Genomic DNA, 19875 nt, shown 5'->3' on the forward strand with positions numbered 1-19875 from the left:
ACAGGAACTCACTACTGTGCCTGGCTAAGTTTTGTATTTTTAGCAAAGATGCTGTTTCACCATGTTGACCAGGCTGGTCTTAAACTCCTGACCCTCAAGGGACCTGCCCACCTTGGTCTTCCAAAGTGCTGGGATTACAGGCTTGGGCTACCGTGCCGAGCCCATACTTGTTTTTTAATCAGTAAAGGTATCTCTAATTTTAAGACTAGGTAAATTCCAAGTTCTGATCAACTATTCACATATCGCTTCATCCTTTAATTTTTATACTTCCCTAAAAAAGATCCCTAGAAATAACCTAGTGACAACCATGAGGACCTTCTCTTTGGACACAGTATGGCTCTAAGTTTTAGGTCTACCTTTGAAAAAAACAAAAACAAGATTTTTTTGTATGACTCTATGTAATGGAATTAGCTAAAAGTTCCCTTATTTCCCATTGTCGGCTATATTCTAAAATACAGCCAGTAATGAGTATTTTCTTCTATACACTATAGAATGGCTGCAGTCAATTTTCCAAGGTAGAGCTTCAAGAAGGCCAAGTTCAGCCCACTAGGTGGTTCCTAGGCCTCAACAGCATCTCAACGAGTAGAGCAGAGCCCAGGCTAGAATTTAGGTCTTAATTATACTAAGACTTTGTTCTTTCCCTTCATTAAATACCCTCAACTCTTAAGATCTGCAGTAGAGGTAGAATTTAGTAGTTTGACATGATTAGAAGCCTTGTTACTTAACTTTACAAATAAGACCTGGAGGTAAATAAGGGTCTGTGTCCTTACCATGGTGTTGGTGCTTGGCTGTCCTAGGGTGCTGGTATTACCAAAGGAAAAGCCAGTGTTCTGCGTGGTAGTGGCCTGGCCAAATGGTTTGCTGAAGAGACTGGTAGTCTGCTGATTCTGCTGGCCAAAGAGACCACCTGGATTTGTTCCAAATCCAGTTGTACCTTTTAGGAAACAAATAAATAATAATTTTAAAAATCTAAACACTCTAAAATACAAAAGCTCATATCATTTAGTTATTGCAATAGTTATGTTATCTACTACTTCATTCACTATTGATAACCTTTTCATTTTCCATCCTTCATCTAACTAAATTTAAACTTTAGTTTCTGTAATAACTCCAAGAAGCCTAACGAGGCTAAATGATCTTCCCTTATAAGCCCACAGCTTCCTTCTATTTTACTGGGAATAAAGATTATATAGAGACTATATTAAAAGTCAGCATGTATATTTTAACCTTGCTAGTCTAAGTTATTGAGAACAAAGGTTTCTTCTTTATATGAATATATTCAACCCAGAGTCTAATATGTAATATTCAATAATGAATATGGGCCAGGCACAGTGGCTCACATCTGTAATAACATTTTGAGAGGCCAAGGCAGGAGGATCACTTGAGGCCAGGAATTCCTGAACAGCCTGGGCAACACAGTGGGACCATAACTCAACAAAAAAATTTTAAAAATTAGCCAGGCATAATGGCCTGTGCCTACAGTCTTAGCAACTTGGGAGGCTGAGGTGGGAGTATGGCTTGAGCATGGGAGTTTGAGGCTGTGGGGAGCTGTGATCGAACCACGGCACGAAAGTGTGGGTGACAGCTAGACAGTGTCCTCCAATCCCTGCCAAACAAACAAAACAAAACTATGAAACATAAGCCAGGCAGAATGGCGGGAATATCACGTGGGCCCAAGTATTTAAGGCTGCAGTGAGCTGCAATGGCTCCACTGCACTCCAGCCTATTCAACAGAGTGGGGCTCTGTCTCAAAAATAAATATTAAAAAAAAAAAAGGCCAGGCGCGGTGGCTCAAGCCTGTAATCCCAGCACTCTGGGAGGCCGAGATGGGTGAATCACGAGGTCAAGAGATCGAGACCATCCTGGTCAACATGGTGAAACCCCGTCCCTACTAAAAATACAAAAAATTAGCTGGGCATGGTGGCGCGTGCCTGTAATCCCAGCTACTCAGGAGGCTGAGGCAGGAGAATTGCCTGAACCCAGGAGGCGGAGGTTGCGGTGAGCCAAGATCGCGCCATTGCACTCCAGCCTGGGTAACAAGGGCGAAACTCCATCTCAAAAAAAAAAAGAATGCATGCTAAATCAAATCATGGACTATCAAGATTGAGGGGGTGTGGGGGGTGGCGCGGTGCCTCCGGCCAGTTGTCCTGGCGCTTGAGGTGGCAAGGCTATGAGTTCAAAGCCAACCTGAGCAACATAACAAGCTCTCATTGATTAACAACAACAAAAAAGATTGAAAAGCACATTAGGCTGGACATGGTGGTTCAAACCTGCAATCTCAGTACTTTGGGAGGCTGATGCAGACAGATTGCTTGAGGCCAGGAGTTCGAGATCAGCCTGGCAAACATGCCAAAACCCTTTCTCTACTAAAAATACAAAAATCAGCTGATGCTGGTTGCAGTGGCTCACACCTATAATCCTAGCACTCTGGGAGGCCAAGGTGGGCAGATCACAAGAGGTCATGAGTTTGAGACCAGCGTGGCCAACATGGTGAAATCCCTACTATACTAAAAATACAAAAAATCAGCCAGGGATGGTGGTGGGCACCTATAATCCCAGCTCCTTGGGAGGCTGGGGCAGGAGAATCGCTTGAAGCCGGGAGGTAGAGGTTGAACTGCACTCCAGCCTGGGCAACAGAGCAAGACTCTGTCTAAAAAAAAAAAAAAAAAAAAATTTAGCCAGGTATGGTGGCAGATGCCTGTAGAGTGGTTGAGACAGAAGAATCACCTGAGCCCAGGAAGTCAGGGATGCAGTGAGCCATGATCACACCACCGCACTCCAGTCTGGGGAACAGGAGTAAGACTCTAAGACCCTGCCTCAAAACAAACAAACAAAACAAAGGTCAAACATTACTTAAATATGTATTTTTGTGTGTGTATGTACATCTCTTTAGAAAGCTATGAAAAGCTGTAATTTTTGCTTTTTTCTACAGAGGCAAACTGGTAGCAGGGGAAAGGGTTTAAGGAAAGTTTATAACCATATAACCTCTGGTTAGTTTTTTTTTTTTTTTTTTGAGACAGAGTTTCACTCTTGTTTAACCAGGCTGGAGTGCAATGGCGTGATCTCAGCTCACCGCAACCTCCACCTCCTGGGTTCAGGCAATTCTCCTGCCTCAGTCTCCTGAGTAGCTGGGATTACAGGCACGCGCCACTATGCCCAGCTAATTTTTTTTATTTTTAGTAGAGACGGGGTTTCACCATGTTGACCAGGATGGTCTCAATCTCTTGACCTCGTGATCCACCCACCTTGGCCTCCCAAAGTGCTGGGATTACAGGCGTGAGCCACCACACCCGGCATTTTAGTTTTTTGTATATTATGAACTTTGTACCATATATGTGTATTACTTTTGCAAAAGTAATATTTTTGTAAAGTAAATCAGTCATCATCTTGAATTCCTCTCTCACATCCCACATTAAATCAATCCATCAGCAAATCCCATCACTTCTATAATCAAACTGGGTTCAGAAACTCATCTTTTTTCTTTTCTCTCTTTTTCTTTTTTTGAGATGGAGTCTTGCTCTGTCACCCAGGCTGGAATGCAATGGTGTAATCTCAGACCACTGCAACCTCCACCTCCCAGGTTCAAGTGATTCTCCCGCCTCAGCTTCCCAAGTAGCTGGGATTACAGGTGCTTGCCATCACACTTGGCTAATTTTTTTATTTTTAGTAGACACTGGGTTTCACCACGTTGGCCAAGCTGGTCTCGAACTCCTGACCTCAAGTGACACCCTCCCCCGCCTCAGCCTCCCAAAGTGCTGGGATTAGAGGCGAGAGTCACCACGCTTGGCCTCTTTTTCATCCTTGTCCAAGCCACTAACATTTCTCATGTTGATGGACCAATAGCTTTCTAAGTAATCTGTTTCTACTCGTACAATCTACTCTCAATATAGACTTCAGAATCATCTTTCACTCATAATCACATGACTTGTCTTTCAAAACAACTCTCAGGACTTCCCAAAGCAAATAAAAATTCAATTCTTGATACCAGTCTACAAAGTTGTATAAAATATGTCCCTTATATCCCCCAGTACTTTCCCTTGCCCCCTCTTAAAATGGCAAAAACTCAAGAGTTTTTAGACTCAGTTTCCACTAGCTGGAATGTTCTTCCCCCGGAAATATGTACAACTTGCTCCTTCATCTTCTTCAGATACATCACTGCTCAAACATCATCTTCTCATGTGAAGCACTCCTCAGTCATCTTCATCTTAAACTGTATTTCTCCCTTACCCCACATACATCCAGGTACTCCTCCCTACTCCTATGGTATCCCTAAATTACTATTTTTCTCCACAGCCCTTATCCCAAAATGCAATTATGTTTTAGTTATCTGTCTCTCCTCAATATAATCTAATATGTTATCAAGTGCTTACTAGTTCCAAAGGCAGTTTTGTTCTGACCATATGCAAAGCCTGAATTAGTGGTAGAGGAGCTGAAGAGTCCTGTTGCACTGGAAGTGGCTGGAGAAGACCCAAACAAGCCAGTTGTGGTACCTGCTCCCACCTGGTTCTGTGGGCCTTTCCTGTTAGCCTGATAATCCTCTAAGCGAAGTTCCTGAAGGGAGGGAAAACATATTTCTAATATTAATATGCAGCTTAAAATAATTACTTAGGAGACTAAAGACTTGAATTTAGTACGCAAGTTCTATGCTTACATAGGAACCATGACTAAAAAAGAGAAAACTAAGGAATCACCTTATATCGTTACAGAAAAACATTTCCAATAAACACTAAAATCCATACCGTAATTATTGTAAAACTACAAGCCAAAGGGTCAACCATAATTCTCAATTTTCTTTTACAAACAATACACTCTTCTTTTGGTAAAATGCCATAAAATAACCCTAAATTTCCCTAGCCCTACAATATAAAAAAAAAAAAAAAGTAAAAATTATAATGAAAAGATGCTGATTCTGTGGGGCAAAAAATTTACAAAAAGAGTAGTTTATCAATTTTGCCTAAAGTCAGGATGTTCCTGGCACAGCCCAATAAAGTAAGCATAGTTTGTTATGTCAAAAGAAGCTATCACTACAATCAGGAATGATTATCCAAATGTACAACCTACTACATAAGCAATAAGAATGAACAAACTAACTTCATGCAACAACATGGATGAATACCTCAATTTTGAAAGACAGCCATTAAAAAGTACATAACGTGGCTAGGCGCTGCAGCTCATGCCTGTAATTCCAGAACTTTGGGAGGCCTAGGTGGGTGGATCATGAGGCCAGGTGTTCGAGAACAGCCTAGCCAACACAGCGAAATCCCGTCTCTACTAAAAATACAAAACTTATCCAAGCATGTTGGCATGCAGCTATAATCCCAACTACTCCGGAGGCTAAGGCAGGAGAGTTGCTACCCGGGAGGCAGAGGTTGTAGTTAGCTGAGATCGCACCACTGCACACCAGCCTAGGCAACAGATCAAGACTCTGTCTCAAAAAAAAAAAAAAAAAAATTAGCTGGGCATGGTAGCGCACACCTATATAATCCAAGCTACTAGGGAGGCTGATGTGTAAGAATTGCTGGAACCTGGGAGGCAGAGTTTGTAGTGAGCCAAGATGTGCCACTGTATGCCAGCCTAGGTGACGGAGTGAGACAGTCTCAAAAAAAACCAAAAAACAAAAAACTTTTATTAAGCTGCATGACTTTGCATGATTTAATTAAGAACACCTTCATATGCACACACACACATTACCCAGTGTTAACAGAACCAACATTTAGATGAGAACAGATGACTAGACTGGGCTCAGTGGCTCATGCCTTTTATCCCAGCACACTGGCAGGCCGAGGAAGAGGATCACCCGAGCTCTAAGAGTTTGAGACTGGCCTGGGCAACATAGTGAGGCCTCACCTCTACAAAAAAATTTTTAAAGTTAGCTGGGTGTGCTGGCACGTGCCAGTAGTCCCAGGTACTTGTGAGGCTGAGGATGCGGAGCCCGGAAAGCCGACACTGCAGTGAGCTGTGATTGTGTCACTGAATTCCAGCTTGGGTAAAAGAGATCATCTCAAAAAAAAAAAACCATTAGGGGTGCAAGACCTTAACATACACCTGAATATTATCTCTGGCTAAAAAAGTAGATAGCTACAAATATAATACTTGATTTTTAAAAACAATTTGGTTGATGTTAATTTTTTACATAAACCCAAACTGAACCACTCTATCCTAAAGATAATCAAAACCATTTAAAAATCTTTTGGATGAAAAGAATCCAAGATTCTATTGGATTCTTTTGATTCCAACAGAATCAAAAGGTTAGACTGACATTCTGTATTTTATTTTACTGACCTCTAGTGACTTGCTTTCATATTCTTTCATAGCAGTAATACACTGGTGCTTGGTACTTATGTTAGTGCTAACTCCAGCTTTGACCATAGTATCTGTACCAGTTGGAGGCTGCAAAGTTAAATAAAGGTAAATATGTAAGTCCAAGTTTTATCACATATACAATTTCTCAACCACTGAACTGTAAAACGAGTCACCCCCCGCCAAGTCTTTTATACTGAGAGTTTCAAGGGTGCTTGATTAAATAAATATACTGCATTTCTGATGTCTCCCTACATCAAGGTTATCTGAAGAAATCAATCTTAGTAACAAAGTAATTTCAAACCCAGGAATTAATCCCGTAACTCAAGCCAACCAACTACATGCTAAAATACATGTAATATTATACATACGAAAAGCTTTACTCAATATATACATTTAAACCTCTATATTTAAATTCTCCTTTCTGTTCTGCCCTGTCATGTTGCATTAAAAAAATATGAAAACCAGTCAGGCACGGTGGCTCACACCTATAATCCTAGCACTTTGGGAGGCCAAGGGGGGTGGATCATGCGGTCAAGAGATCGAGTCCATCCTGGTCAACATGGTGAAACCCTGTCTCTACTAAAAATACAAAAATTAGCTGGGCATGGTGGCACACACCTTTAGTCCCAGCTAGTCAGGAGGCTGAGGCAGGAGAATGGGTTGAACCTAGGAGGCAGAGATTGTGGTGAGCCGAGATCGAGCCGTTGCACTCCAGCCTGGGTAACAAGAGAGAAACTCTGTCTCAAAAAAAAAAAAAATGGAAAACCAGCTGGGTGCAGTGGCTCATTCCTGTAATCCTAGCACTTTGGGAGGCCAAATCACTTGAGGCCGGGAATACAAGACCAGCCTAGCCAACGTGGTGAAACCCCATCTCTACTAAAAATACAAAAATTAGCTGGGCATGGTGGCAAACGCCTGTAATCCCAGCTACTCGGGAGGCTGAGGCAGGAAAATCGCTTGAATCTGGGAAGCGGAGGTTGCAGTGAGCCAAGATCGCACTGCCGCACTCCAGCCTAGCTGACTCTGTGTCAAAAAAAAAAAAAAGAAACCTGTTTTTTCCCCATAACTTCATGAGAAAAAAGGCACGATAAGTAAAACCAAAGATTCTTGCTTGTACTGCCAGTTTTCTCAACTACTGTACTTTCCAAGGGACATCACACAGTATTTTTCACCATCATTTATATTTTAACTTTAAATTCAGGGTCACCAATTTACCTGAGAAATTCTTCATTTTCTGCAGTTTATTTTAACAAGAAGTTTTATTTCTGCCAGAGATTTCCGTTAGGCTAATTGCACCTCCAGCGTATCCTAAGAATCCCCAATCATTTACATTGAGTGGTATTCCATATGTTTCTGTAAACAAAATCTTCCATTCTAGCTCTCCACCCAACCGCTCTCAAAAAAAGAAAGCGCACACACACACACACACACACACTCACACAAAAAAACAAACTTTATGGCCCCATTTAGTCATTTCATCAACAAAACCTGTATGTTTCAACTGGTACAGAATGTTGATGAGTTACTCTTTTCAATTATTTTTCTACAATCTGCCCCCTATTCTTCATTCCTATAAAGAATAGCTGATCAACCAGGTGTGGTGGCTCACACCCACAATCCCAACACTCTGGGAGGCCGAGGAGATCACCCGAGGTCAGGAGTTTGAGACCAGCCTGACCAACATGGAGAAACCCCGTCTCTACTAAAAATACAAAATTAGTCAGGCGTGGTGGTGCATGCCTGCAATCCCAGCTACTAGGAAGGCTGAGGCAGGAGAACTGCTTGAACCCAGGAGGTGGAGGTTGCACTGAGCTGAGATCATGACATTGTACTCCAACCTAGGCAGCAAGAGCGAAATTCCATCCCCCTCAAAAAAGAAAAAGAATAGCTGACTATTCAGAAGCATAGTAAATTTAACATCGTAAATTCAAATTCTACCTTACACCAGCTTATTATAATAAAGCCTTATGAATACAAATTTGATTGGGATGAGCATAATTCAAATATACATCATAATCTCAAGATTTCCTATCTACTATACAACTATTTATAGATTTGTTTTTAACACACTGTTCAGGAAGTGTCAAACTAAGCTAGAAAGAGAAGCAATTTTACAATTCATCCTGCAAAAAAAATACATGTGGGAAAAACATTTTACAAAGATTGGAAGAAAATACATACGTTAAATTTAATAGTAGTCCCAGTAGGAGCAGCTGTAAAACTACTTGGCCCAAAGAGGGAGCCAGATGTGCTGCCAAAAGGATTAGAGGTGGTATTTGTAGTTCCAAAGAGTCCTCCACTGCTAGTACTGGTTCCAAAATCTATAAATAAGAAAGAAAAATGAGATAACAATAACAAATTTAAGAATCTACAAGATGCCTTGGAACTGAGCTATGGCATTAGCGCAACAGTACTTTCGTATCCTCAACTTTCTGTTTTGTTTTGAGACAGGGTCTTGCTCTGTCTCCTAGGCTGGAGTGCAGTGGCACAATTACAGCTCACTGCAGTCCTGACCTTATAGTCTCAAGCAATATTCCTGCCTCAGTCTCCTGAGTAGCTAGGACCACAGGCATGCTCCACCACACCAAGCTAATTTTTTTTTTTTTTTTTAGTTTTTGTAGAGACTGAGTCTTGCCATGTTGCTTAGGCTGGCTTCAAACTCCTGGGCTCAAGCAATCCTCCCACCTTAGCCTGCTAAAGTGCTATGATTACAGGTATAAGGTACTGCATCCCGTCTCACATCCTCAAATTTTTTACCTTTCAGGTATCCCAAGCAAAAATATTCAAATAGAAATTTCATATATAAAAATACTTACTTCCAGGTTTACAACTTTCATGGGAAACAAAGTCTGAATCCTTTAGTCAGCAAAGTGTCCATAAAGCCCTAAGGGCACACTGGGAGGACAACTTAAAAGAAATACTTTGTGGCTGGGCACAGTGGCTCACGCCTGTAATCCCAAGCACTCTGGGAAGCCGAGGAGGGTGGATCACGAGGTCAGGAGATCGAGACCATTCTGGCCATGGTGAAACCCTGTCTCTATTAAAATACAAAAAGTTAGCCCAGTATAATGGTGCACGCCTGTAGTCCCAGCTATTCAGGAGGCTGAGGCAGGAAAATTGCTTGAATCTGGGAGACGAAGGTTGCAGTGAGCCAAGATCGTGCCACTGCATTCCAGCCTGGCCAAAGAGCAAGACTCCATCTCCCCCACCACCTCCCCGGCCAAAAAAAAAAGAGAAATACTTTGTTTCATCATATATTTTATCTAATTTCTCCTTTTCTCCTATAACCAGATGCCGAATCAAGTTGTCTTTCTGAAAACATCTTGTCACAACAGACTTCAACAGCAGTCACAGTACATTTTATTTACATACATTATGACATGTACCCACACATAAATAAAAACTTTAGAACATATAAGTGGTCCTCTTAAAAAAATTAAATATAGGTTAATGTAAAATTTCACTGCCAAAAATTTCAGAAAAATTAGTGGCCACTGTCAATTACTTTATAGACATCAATAAAGAAATAGCAAATCCTCGGATTACTTCACTTTTTCAAAAAGCTGAGTTTGAAAAAAAATTACATATAAATGAATTTAACTGTTGCTAAGGAATATACTGCTGAAAGTATGAGACACTACTTTTTTTTTTTTTGAGATGCAGTCTTGCTGTCACCAATCTGAAGTGCAGTGGCATGATCTCGGATAACTGAAACCCTCCACCTCCTGGGTTCAAGCGAGTCTCCTGCCTTAGCCTCTGAGTAGCTGAGACTACAGGCGCGCGTCACCACACCAGGCTAACTTTTGTATTTTTAGTAGAGACAGAGGTGAGCCACCATGCCCAGCCGAGAGACATTACTTCTGAAGAAGTAACACATATGGTGCCAGAAATGTCACTAAGCAATAGAAATTTAACTGCCAATATTTAGAATTAGTAACATCCTAATTACCAAGTTAAGAGTATGGTGATTTCTCACTGGCAAACTATTATTTCTTTCTAAAACATGTCTTAATACATAGTTTAAAGGAAAGAGGCACATTTCTTTTGAATTAGTACTTTAGACTGCATTATATTTTGTTATAGCCATTCTACACCAGGAAGCTCTTCCTCTTCACAGTCCTTAAATAACAGTGCTTCAAATTTCTATCCTTATAGAGATGTACATACTCTCTTCCTTTACAGCCTATTAACCTTGTCAATACCAATTGAAGTTGTCCTCTTCCCATATTTTTGCCATTTGATGGGAAAAGGAGGTAGATTAACACAGAAAAAAGGAGAAAAGAAAACACATTCAATAAACAAACCAAATTGTTAGATGCATAACTCCAGTGTTGTCCTACTTACTCCCAAAGCCAGTTGGTTTATTTTGTGCAAAGGCATTGTTTTGGGATGAGAAAAGACTGGTCCCTGTGCTTGCAGTTCCAAACAAGCTATTTGATGTTCCTGTTGATGTACCAAACCCAAAGCCAGTGCTTGTGGAGGTAGCTGGCTGGCTAAATGAATTGGTTCCAAATAATCCTCCTGAGGAGATGGAGAAGGAGGGAAAAAGTTAAGTAGATCATAGCCGCTAAGTCAATTCCTAAGCCAGCTATAAACAAACCAGCTGTATTACAGATAAAGCACCTACCTGGTTTAGTCTGTGAATTTCCAAACAGGCCTCCAGTATTGTTGCTAGAACCAAATGCAGATGTTCCAAATGCCCCTCCACTAGTAGTGCCAAAGCCAGTATCTGAAAAAGCAAGATCCAGAGTAAATTAGAATTTAAAATAAAATCTACATAAGATGACCAAATGAAAAGGCATTTTAATATTTTTTTAAATTCTGCATTTGAACCACTAGTCTAATTGAAAACATTTTTTCAAAATCCCATCAGAGTATTAATTAAAGCATAAAAACCAAGCCACAGACATTTTATTCATTGTTCCCAGGGGAAGTATGAAAACTTGCAGTCAAAAAAAGTGACTTTTTGATAAAATTTACAGATGTTGACAAGTTAAAGAAAAAAGTGCCAGCCAGGCGCGGTGGCTCACACCTGTAACCCCAGCACTTTGGGAGGCCAAGGAGGATGAATCATTTGAGGTCAGGAGTTAGAGACCAGCCTGACCAACATGGTGAAACCCCATGTCTACTAAAAAAACAAAAGAATTAGCTGGGCGTGGTGGCACATGCCTGTAGTCCCAGCTACTCAGGAGGCTAAGGCAGGAGAATTGCTTGAACCTGGGAGACAAAGGTTGCAGTGAGCCAAGATCATGACACTGCACTCCACAGCAGGACTTGGTCCCAAAAAAAGGTGTCAAGTTAACTAGTGACTATGAGCTACAGATAAAAATAAAATTAAAGTGTTAAGATTATCTCTACTACTACTGCACTTCATGCTCACTGAGATAAATGGTCTTTCATTAGGGGAACACATCAGAATGATATGGGAAGTTTTTTCAAAACATACATGTTCAGATTTTCAACTCCAGATTCCAAGTCTATAATTTTTTATGGAAAATATGTATTTTGAATAAAACTTCCAAATGTGACTGCAATGGGCACTTTTGTTTAAAAACCACAGACACAGATGCAGAATTCTCTAAAAAGGAGGTCAGAAGCCACTTAAGAAAACTTCCTCTAATTTTATTAGGTATGACAGAGGCTTGTTAGTTATGCTTCTTAAAAAATCCTTAGCCCAGTGCAGTGTCTTATGCTTGTAATCCCAGTGCTTTGGGAGGCTTAGGCAGGAGGACCACTTGAGCTCAGAAGATGGGAGACCAGCCTGAACAACATGGAGAGATCCCACCTCTACAAAAAAAATTTTTTTAATGAGCCTGGAGATCAGGAGCAGTGGCTCACCTCTGTAAGTCCAGCAATTTGGGAGGCCAAGGCGGGCAGGTTGCCTGAGGTCAGGAGTTCAAGACCAGCCTGGCCAACATGATGAAACCCCATCTCTACCAAAAATATAAAAATTAGCCAGGTATGGCGGCATGCACCTGTAATCCCAGCTACTCAGGAGGCTGAGGCAGGATAACTGCTTGAACCCAGGAGGCAGAGGTTACAGTGAGTTGAGAAAAATAAGCCAGGCATAGTGATGTGCAACTGCAGTCCCAGCTACTGAGGAGGCTGAGCTCTGAGAGATGCTTGGGTCTGGGAGGTTCAGACTGTAGTGAACCATGATACTGCCAATATACTTCAGCCTGGGCAACAGAGCAAGATCTTATCTCGAAAAAAGTTTTTTTCATCAATTAGAGAAAGATTCTGGAATTTACATTAAATTATCTGCTAAGATGCTTTCCTCCCCCAGAAAGAAAGAGATAAAAACAAGACTGGGAAAATGCTGGTTGTTAAAGTTGAGACATAAGTACATGAGAGTACACGATACCATTCTTTCTAGTCTTAGATGAGTATAAAAATTTTAACAAAGTGTGACAGCTCTTTTAGAATTTGTCTAGCAGGCTTTCCGGTTTTTCCCAGAAAGAAATTTTTTTGGGGGGTGGGGGGGGTTCCGGTAAAAAAAAAAAACCTCAAAAAAAATTCTTAAGTTTAAATGTGAATAAGGATTGCTAGAGGCAACTAATGTCATCTACAATACTGGGTAGGAAGGGAGGTAGATCTCAGGAGAGTTGGTGGGGATTAGGGACTTCCACATTTTAACATTTCTGTGACATCTGAATGTCACATCATATTCACAGAGTAAATTTCAGGGCAGTTATTTAAGAACTGCATTTTAGACTTCAACATTAAAAGAATTATTTTCTGGTCTGAAAAAACTTTGTTAACCAAAATAATACAAATATTTTAAGTATCTTCTGCTGATGATCAGAGAGTCAGGAAAGCTTAGAATTTATTTCTGTTTTCTTAAAAACTATTAAAGAGATCTTATCCTAGTTATTTTTTCAAGATGACTTTGTTACACATAGGACAGTACAAATACAGTTCCTACCTAAAGCTATCAGAGTGGATTTGTTCTTAGAAGAGATTAATTAAGGTTTCCCCCTCTTTTGTTATTTTTAAAAACTTACTCTGTCCAAATGTTGAAGTTGTTCCAAAGCCACCTGTGCCACCCCCAAAGGGTGTTCCAAATGATTTATTAAACATCTTCAAAACGAGTCTTTGTTTCAGAAAGCTGGGAAGAAGAAAACATTATCACTCTCTTAATGACCACAAAATAGAATGTAGTTGTTTTAGAAAATATATCAATTCCACAAACTTAGGCCTATTCAAACTATAGTATATACTTTCATTCAATATCCTCAAACTCTGTATAAAACTTGTAAAATGATCTTTAATCTACACTGTTCCTGAGTGAACAGTAAGATTAAACTTTGTAATATGAGGTTAAAATTCAGATTCCCAACAATAACCATCCCTTTAAAACAATGTTTTCAGCTGGGTGTGGTGACTCACACCTATAATACCAGCACTTTGGGAGGCCAAGATGGGTGAATCACGAGGTCAGGAGTTCAAGACCAGACTGGCCAAGATGGTGAAACCCTGTCTCTAACCCCATCTCTACTAAAAATACAAAAAATTAGCTGGGCGTGGTGGTTCACACCTGTAATCCCAGCTACTCAGGAGGCTGAGGCAGGAGAATCACTTGAACCCAGGAGGCAAGGGTTGTGGTGAGCAGAGATTGTGCCACTGCACTCCAGCCTGGACGACAGAGCAAGACTCCGCCTCAAAATAATAAATAAATGTTTTCAATTTTTTTAAAATTTAAGTCTTCCTCTTTTTTTGAGACAGAGTCTTGCTCTGTCACCAGGCTGGAGTGCAGTGGCAAGATCCTGGCTCACTGCAACCTCCGCCTCCCTGATTGAAGTGATTTTCCTGCCTCCGCCTCCTGAGTAGTAGGAACTACAGGTGCGCGCCACCACGCCCAGCTCATTTTTGTATTTTTAGTAGAGACAGGGTCTCACCATATTGGCCAGGCTGGTCTCGGTATCTTGACCTCTCCTGACCTTGTGATACGCCTGCCTCAGCCTCCCAAAGTGCTGGGATTACAGGCATGAGCCACCTCGCCCATCCTTTCCTCTTTAGTAAGCAAGTATTTCAAGTCTACAAGGTCAGATGTTTATATGATCCACCTAGGAGGTTATGAATTATATCCATCAAAAATTATAACCACAGTCTGCTATCCCAACCACCTAAAAAACTAAAATTTTTGTCAGGTTTTCTTTTCTTTTTCTTTTGAGACAGTGTCTCACTCTGTTGTACAGGCTGGAGTACAGTAGTGCCATCTTGGCTCACTGCAACCTCCACCTCCCAGGTTCAAGTGATTCTCCTGCCTCAGCCTCCGGAGTTGCTGGGATCACAGGCATGCAACACCACGCCCAGCTAATTTTTGTATGTTTAGTAGAGACAGGGTTTCATCATGTTGGCCAGGCTGGTCTTAAACTCCCAATCTCAAGTGATCCACCCACTTGGGCCTCCAAAAGTGCTGGGATTACAGGCGTGATCCCACCTGCCACACCCTGCCAAAGCTTTATTTTCCATAGTTTGCTTTATAAAGTTTCTTTTCCCCCACCTTCAAGGGATATAAAACATGGTAATAGTAAATGTTTTTCAAATTATGCATGCCCCGCCTTCTATCTCTAAATCCTAGAGATTCTGGTGTCCTGACATTCTCTTCAAGATTATGTCCTATGATTATTCTCTATGGTCCCCCAATGGTCCCCCAGTTACCTATCTTCTAAGATTACAGAAAACCTTTGATGAAAATCCTTCACCTCTGGCCAGCTGCAGTGGCTCACACCTGTATTCCCAGCAGCTTGGGAGGCTGAGGCAGGTAGACTGCTTGAGTCCAGAAGTTTGAAACTAGCCTGGGCAACATGGTGAAACCCTGTCTCTACAAAAAAAAAATCAAAAAAAATTGGCCTGGTGTTGTGGCACGTGACTGTAGTCCTAGCTACTCGGTCAGCTGGCATGGGAGGATTACTTGAACCCAGGAGGTGGAGGTTGCATTGAGCCATGATCATGCCACTTCATTCCAGCCAAGGTGATAGAGTGAGACCCTGTCTCAAAAACAAACAAAAAAACCTCACCTTGGCCAGGCACAGTGGCTCACACCTGTAATCCCAGCAATTTGGGAGGCAAGGGCAGGTGGACCACCTGAGCTCAGGAGTTTGAGACCAGTCTGGCCAACATGGTGAAACCCAGTATCTATCAAGAATATAAAAACTAGCCGGGTATGGTGGTGCACACGTGCAATTCCAGCCACTTAGGAGGCTGAGGCAGGAGAATTGCTTGAACCCAGGAGGCGGAGATTGTGGTGAGCCGAGATCGCGCCATTGCACTCCAGCCTGGGTAACAAGCGAAACTCCATCTGAAAAAAACAAAAAATTACCTTGCCTCAGCCTCCTGAGTAGCTGAGTGTACATGTGTGCACCACCATGCCCAGCTAATTTTTCTATTTTTTAGTAGAGACAGGGTTTCACCATATTGGTCATGCTGGTCTCAAACTTGTGACCTCAAGTGTCCCATCCACCTTGGCCTCCCAAAGTGCTGGCATTATAAGCATGAGCCACCGCGCACAGCCAAATTTTGATTATTATTATTTTTTGAGACGGGAGACTCGCTCTGTTACCAGGCTGGGGTACAGTGGCACAATCTTGGCTTACTGAAACCTTCACCTCCCATGTTCAAGTGATTCTCCTGCCTTAGTCTCCCAAGTAGCTGAGACTACAGGTGAGTGCCACCACGCCCAGCTAATTTTTATATTTTTAAGAGACGGGGTTTCACCATGTTGGTCAGGAAGGTCTCCATCTCCTGATCTGGTGATCCGCCCACCCTGGCCTCCCGAAGTGCTGGGATTACAGGCATGATCCACGGCACCCAAATTTTGACTTTTAATAATCTTATCCTAACACAGTAACCTAGCCTCACACACATATTTCACAGAGGGATTTTTTAGGTAGTAATCAATATCCTGTAAGACATCTGTATTTAACAGATGAGAAAATGGATCAGATATCTGGCAAGTGTCCCCAAGGTCAAAGAAGTGATAAGTGGTGGGGTCCTAGCTTAACCTGCCTTGTAACTTCCCATGGACACCTTCAACCTTGGACTATAGTAAGCAACAAGCAAGAATGTGTACTTTAAGTATCAAGGAAATTCATCTGTTCCAGGCCTCAGAACAAAGGACAATGCAGGAAGCAAATCCAATTTAGACTTATAGAAGAAAGCTTCTCACTAAAACCCAGCCTGTCTTTTTAGTTTTGGCAAGTGTTCAGCTTAGTCTCTAAGCCATATCACAATAGGATGTTTTCTCAAAAATTATCACCATGAATCAAATCAAGATTATAGAAGCAACCTCATGATTTTTACCATGGTTGCTAGAAATTAAAATAGGTCACCAGGCACAGTGGCTCACGAATGTAATCCCAGCACTTTGGGCGGCTGAGGTGGGCAGATCACCTGAGGTTGGGAGTTTGAGACCAGCCTGATGAACATGGAGAAACCCCATTGCTATTAAATATACAAAATTAGCTGGGCATGGTAGCATATGCCTGTAATCCCAGCTACTCAGGAGGCTGAGGCAGGAGAATTGCTTGAACCCAGGAGATGGAGGTTGAGGTAAGCTGAGATCGCACCATTGCACTCCAGACTGGGCAACAATAGCAAAACTCTTGTCAAAAAAAAAAAAAAAAAAAAAAAATTAAAATATCTCACACATTTAACCCTTTGCTCTTCAAATATTAACCATTCACCTTCCTTACTCTGCTTTCTAAGTGTCATTGACTCAATGAAAAATGACTCTACCCTCTCTACTCTTGCTCTAGCCAAACAACCTCCTAATTCATTCTTCACATCCCAGTTCAAACGCCATCTTTTCTATAAACCTTCTCTAATTCTCTCCAGCAATTAGTTATTCCTCTGGGCTTGTACTGCACGTTATGCTTTCTTTGTACATATCTATGTTGACCCGAGTCCCAATACTGAACACTGTGAAACACCTACGAGTAGTACACAGACCTTCCTTTATGACTGAAGGATTTGTTGTACCAGCTGCTGAAAAGTGCTTGCAGAAGACAGCTGTCAGCTGTCAGTTCTCTTCAAAACTCCCTCCATTTAAGAGGGTAGCCTCACCCAAGATCATACTCCCTTCCTAGGACAGCCCATATCCGTGGCCAAAGGCCAGATACCTTTGCTCCAATACAGGGTAAGTCTAAAAGATGACCCTAGCTTCATACTCTCCATAAGATTGGCCTACACCTTCAAGACAACATCACAATTCAGCCCTGTCCTCCTCCTTCCCTTCTCTCCTACAAGTGGTGAACCCAAGAACATTTCCTAATAAAACTTACACAGGACCAGGCACAGTGGCTCAAGCACACGTGTACTTCCAGCACTTTAGGAGGCCAAGGCGGGAGGATCATTTGAGCCCAGGAATTTGAGACTGGCCTGGGCAACACTGCAAGACCCCATCTCTACAAAAAGATAAAAATAAAAAGTTGTGGGTCGGGCGTGGTGGCTCACGCCTATAATCCCAGGACTTTGGGAGGCTGAGGCAGGTGGATCACAGGTCAAAAGATGGAGACCATCTTGGTCAACAAGGTGAAACCCTGTCTTTACTAAAAATACAAAAATTAGCTGGGCATGGTGGCGCACGCCTGTAGTTCCAGCTACTTGGGAGACTGAGGCAGGAGAATTGCTTGAACCCAGCAGGCGGAGGTTGCAGTGAGCCGAGATCGCGCCTGGGTAACAAGAGCAAAACTCTGTCTCAAAAAAAAAAAAAAAAAAAAAAAAAAGTTGTGCAAGATGATCTCCAATTCAGACTCAGTCCCAAGGAACTCAACCTCTGAACTCTAACACTCTTCCTCACTCAATTCACAATGAACTTCACCATGATAGGGGCAATATTATTTGTTTACTATCCCAGGACCTATCACAGGGTCTGAAACATGGATGTATTCATTTTCTAAATTAATGACAATCACCACGAATGTGTTTTTAAAACACAGAATTGTTGGGGAAAACAGCAAAGGAGAAAGGACTTACAGAGTGCCTAAATTGGTTATAAGTAACATATAAACAAGGAACAACAAACTGTGGAAGCCTCTGAGGAGGAAGGCCTCTTCATGCCTCACGTTCTGGTGCAGGGTGACCTTGGCTCTGTTACCATAAACATTGTGCTCAAGTACGTAAAACCCCTTCATAGCACTATGTAGCCAGACTTAGGCCCTCGGTTCATCAGCTATACATAGATAATAAGCTAAAGATAACCACATGTTCTTGTTTTGTGAAATTCCCATACCACCACGGTTATCAAACTTTAGGATGACACACCAGTTCTGATTCACCAATTCACTTCCGGCTCACTGATTGACTCCACCATCACCCTCTCCCCACCATTACTCCACCTCTATCCTGCAGATCAAAGTAATTGTAATCAATAAACAGTGTGGATGAGCTCGGGGCCTTCACTGTCGCCTCCAGAGTAATAAAGTGATAGCCCCCTCGTCCCACTTTTAATCTGTCTTTTCCTCATTCCTTTGTCGCCATCGAACTCGGGGTACCCACGGTGATGTAGGGCTGGCTCCCTATATTCTGGTGCCTAATGTAGGGCTCATGGATTCCTACATTCTGGCACACCAATGTGTGGGGCTCATGGATTTCCTATACAGAGTAATCAAATTGCTTTACAAGTTAAATTCTAAATTATCCTAGATTAATTTTCACAGCAAAGGAAGCCAAGAGAAAGAAGATTCCTGATGGAATTTATCATCTAATTCTGAGATTGCAAAAAGGAAGAGATCACAGAATGGCTGGGTGCAACCAGCAGGCATTTTCTTGTTTGGTCTACTAAATGATATATTGTATACATACACACATATGCATTTAAACTACTTGACAACATTTATTTTCTCTTATTTTATTTTTTTGGATGGAGTCTTGTTCTGTCTCCCAGGCTGGAGTGCATTAGTGCAATCTTGGCTCACTGAAATCTCTGCCTCCTGAGTTCAAGTGATTCTCCTGCCTGGGCCTCCTCAGTAGCTGGGATTACCGGCACGCACCACCATGCCTGGCTAATTTTTGTATTTTCAGTAGAGATACGGTTTCACCATGAGGTCAGATCTCAAACTCCTGACCTCAAGTGATCTGCCCGCCTCGGCCTCCCAAAATGCTGGGATTATAGGTTACGCCTGGCCTAGTTGGTAACATTTAAAACAGGGTTATGAAGGCAGGGGGAAGATTTTTGGCTTCTCATGAAAAACCTGATAATTAAGCAAACTATGACTATAATTACTTCATGGCAGTAACAGGCTGGTGTTTAGTAGCAATGCCCTCTCTCTACCTCTCTTCTGTGAGGACATGCCCTCTCCAAAGTGCCAGAATACCCACCCAGTATTATTCATTTATATCAACTGCCTGGTCCCTGTAGGTTTTCAGTTTGTGACTACTGACATAATCAGAGAAAGAACATGTAACATTTTACTTCCTCTAGTAACACTAACAACAAGGCTGCACTAGGGGGCTCATGCCTGTAATCCCAGCACTTTGGGAAGCCAAGGTGGGCAGATCACTTGAGGCCAGGAGTTTGAGCCCAGCCTGGCCAACATGGCAAAACCCCATCTCTACCAAAAATACAAA

General features: G+C 41.9%; 1 protein-coding gene and 1 non-coding gene across 8 annotated transcripts in view; one reads left to right on the plus strand and one right to left on the minus strand.

Annotated features, from left to right (window-relative positions):
- The window catches only part of NUP98 (nucleoporin 98 and 96 precursor), a 114346-nt gene that overhangs the window by 86136 nt on the left and 8335 nt on the right, over nucleotides 1-19875 (minus strand). For all 7 annotated transcript variants that reach the window (XM_078340341.1, XM_009007507.5, XM_078340340.1 and 4 more), the window contains exons 2-8: nucleotides 13308-13411; nucleotides 10931-11032; nucleotides 10648-10824; nucleotides 8485-8624; nucleotides 6283-6390; nucleotides 4371-4551; nucleotides 771-934 (exon numbers count right to left, since the gene is read on the minus strand). In XM_078340341.1, coding sequence (XP_078196467.1) covers nucleotides 771-934; nucleotides 4371-4551; nucleotides 6283-6390; nucleotides 8485-8624; nucleotides 10648-10824; nucleotides 10931-11032; nucleotides 13308-13383 — 948 coding nt within the window. In that variant the 5' untranslated portion in view covers nucleotides 13384-13411. The remainder of the gene's footprint in view (nucleotides 1-770; nucleotides 935-4370; nucleotides 4552-6282; nucleotides 6391-8484; nucleotides 8625-10647; nucleotides 10825-10930; nucleotides 11033-13307; nucleotides 13412-19875) is intronic.
- LOC118145971 (U7 small nuclear RNA) lies at nucleotides 12707-12766 on the plus strand. The gene has a single exon (XR_004731444.1). It is a non-coding gene; the product is annotated as a U7 small nuclear RNA (small nuclear RNA).

The sequence above is a fragment of the Callithrix jacchus genome, chromosome 10 (genome assembly GCF_049354715.1).
Source record: "Callithrix jacchus isolate 240 chromosome 10, calJac240_pri, whole genome shotgun sequence".
Lineage (NCBI taxonomy): Eukaryota > Metazoa > Chordata > Mammalia > Primates > Cebidae > Callithrix > Callithrix jacchus.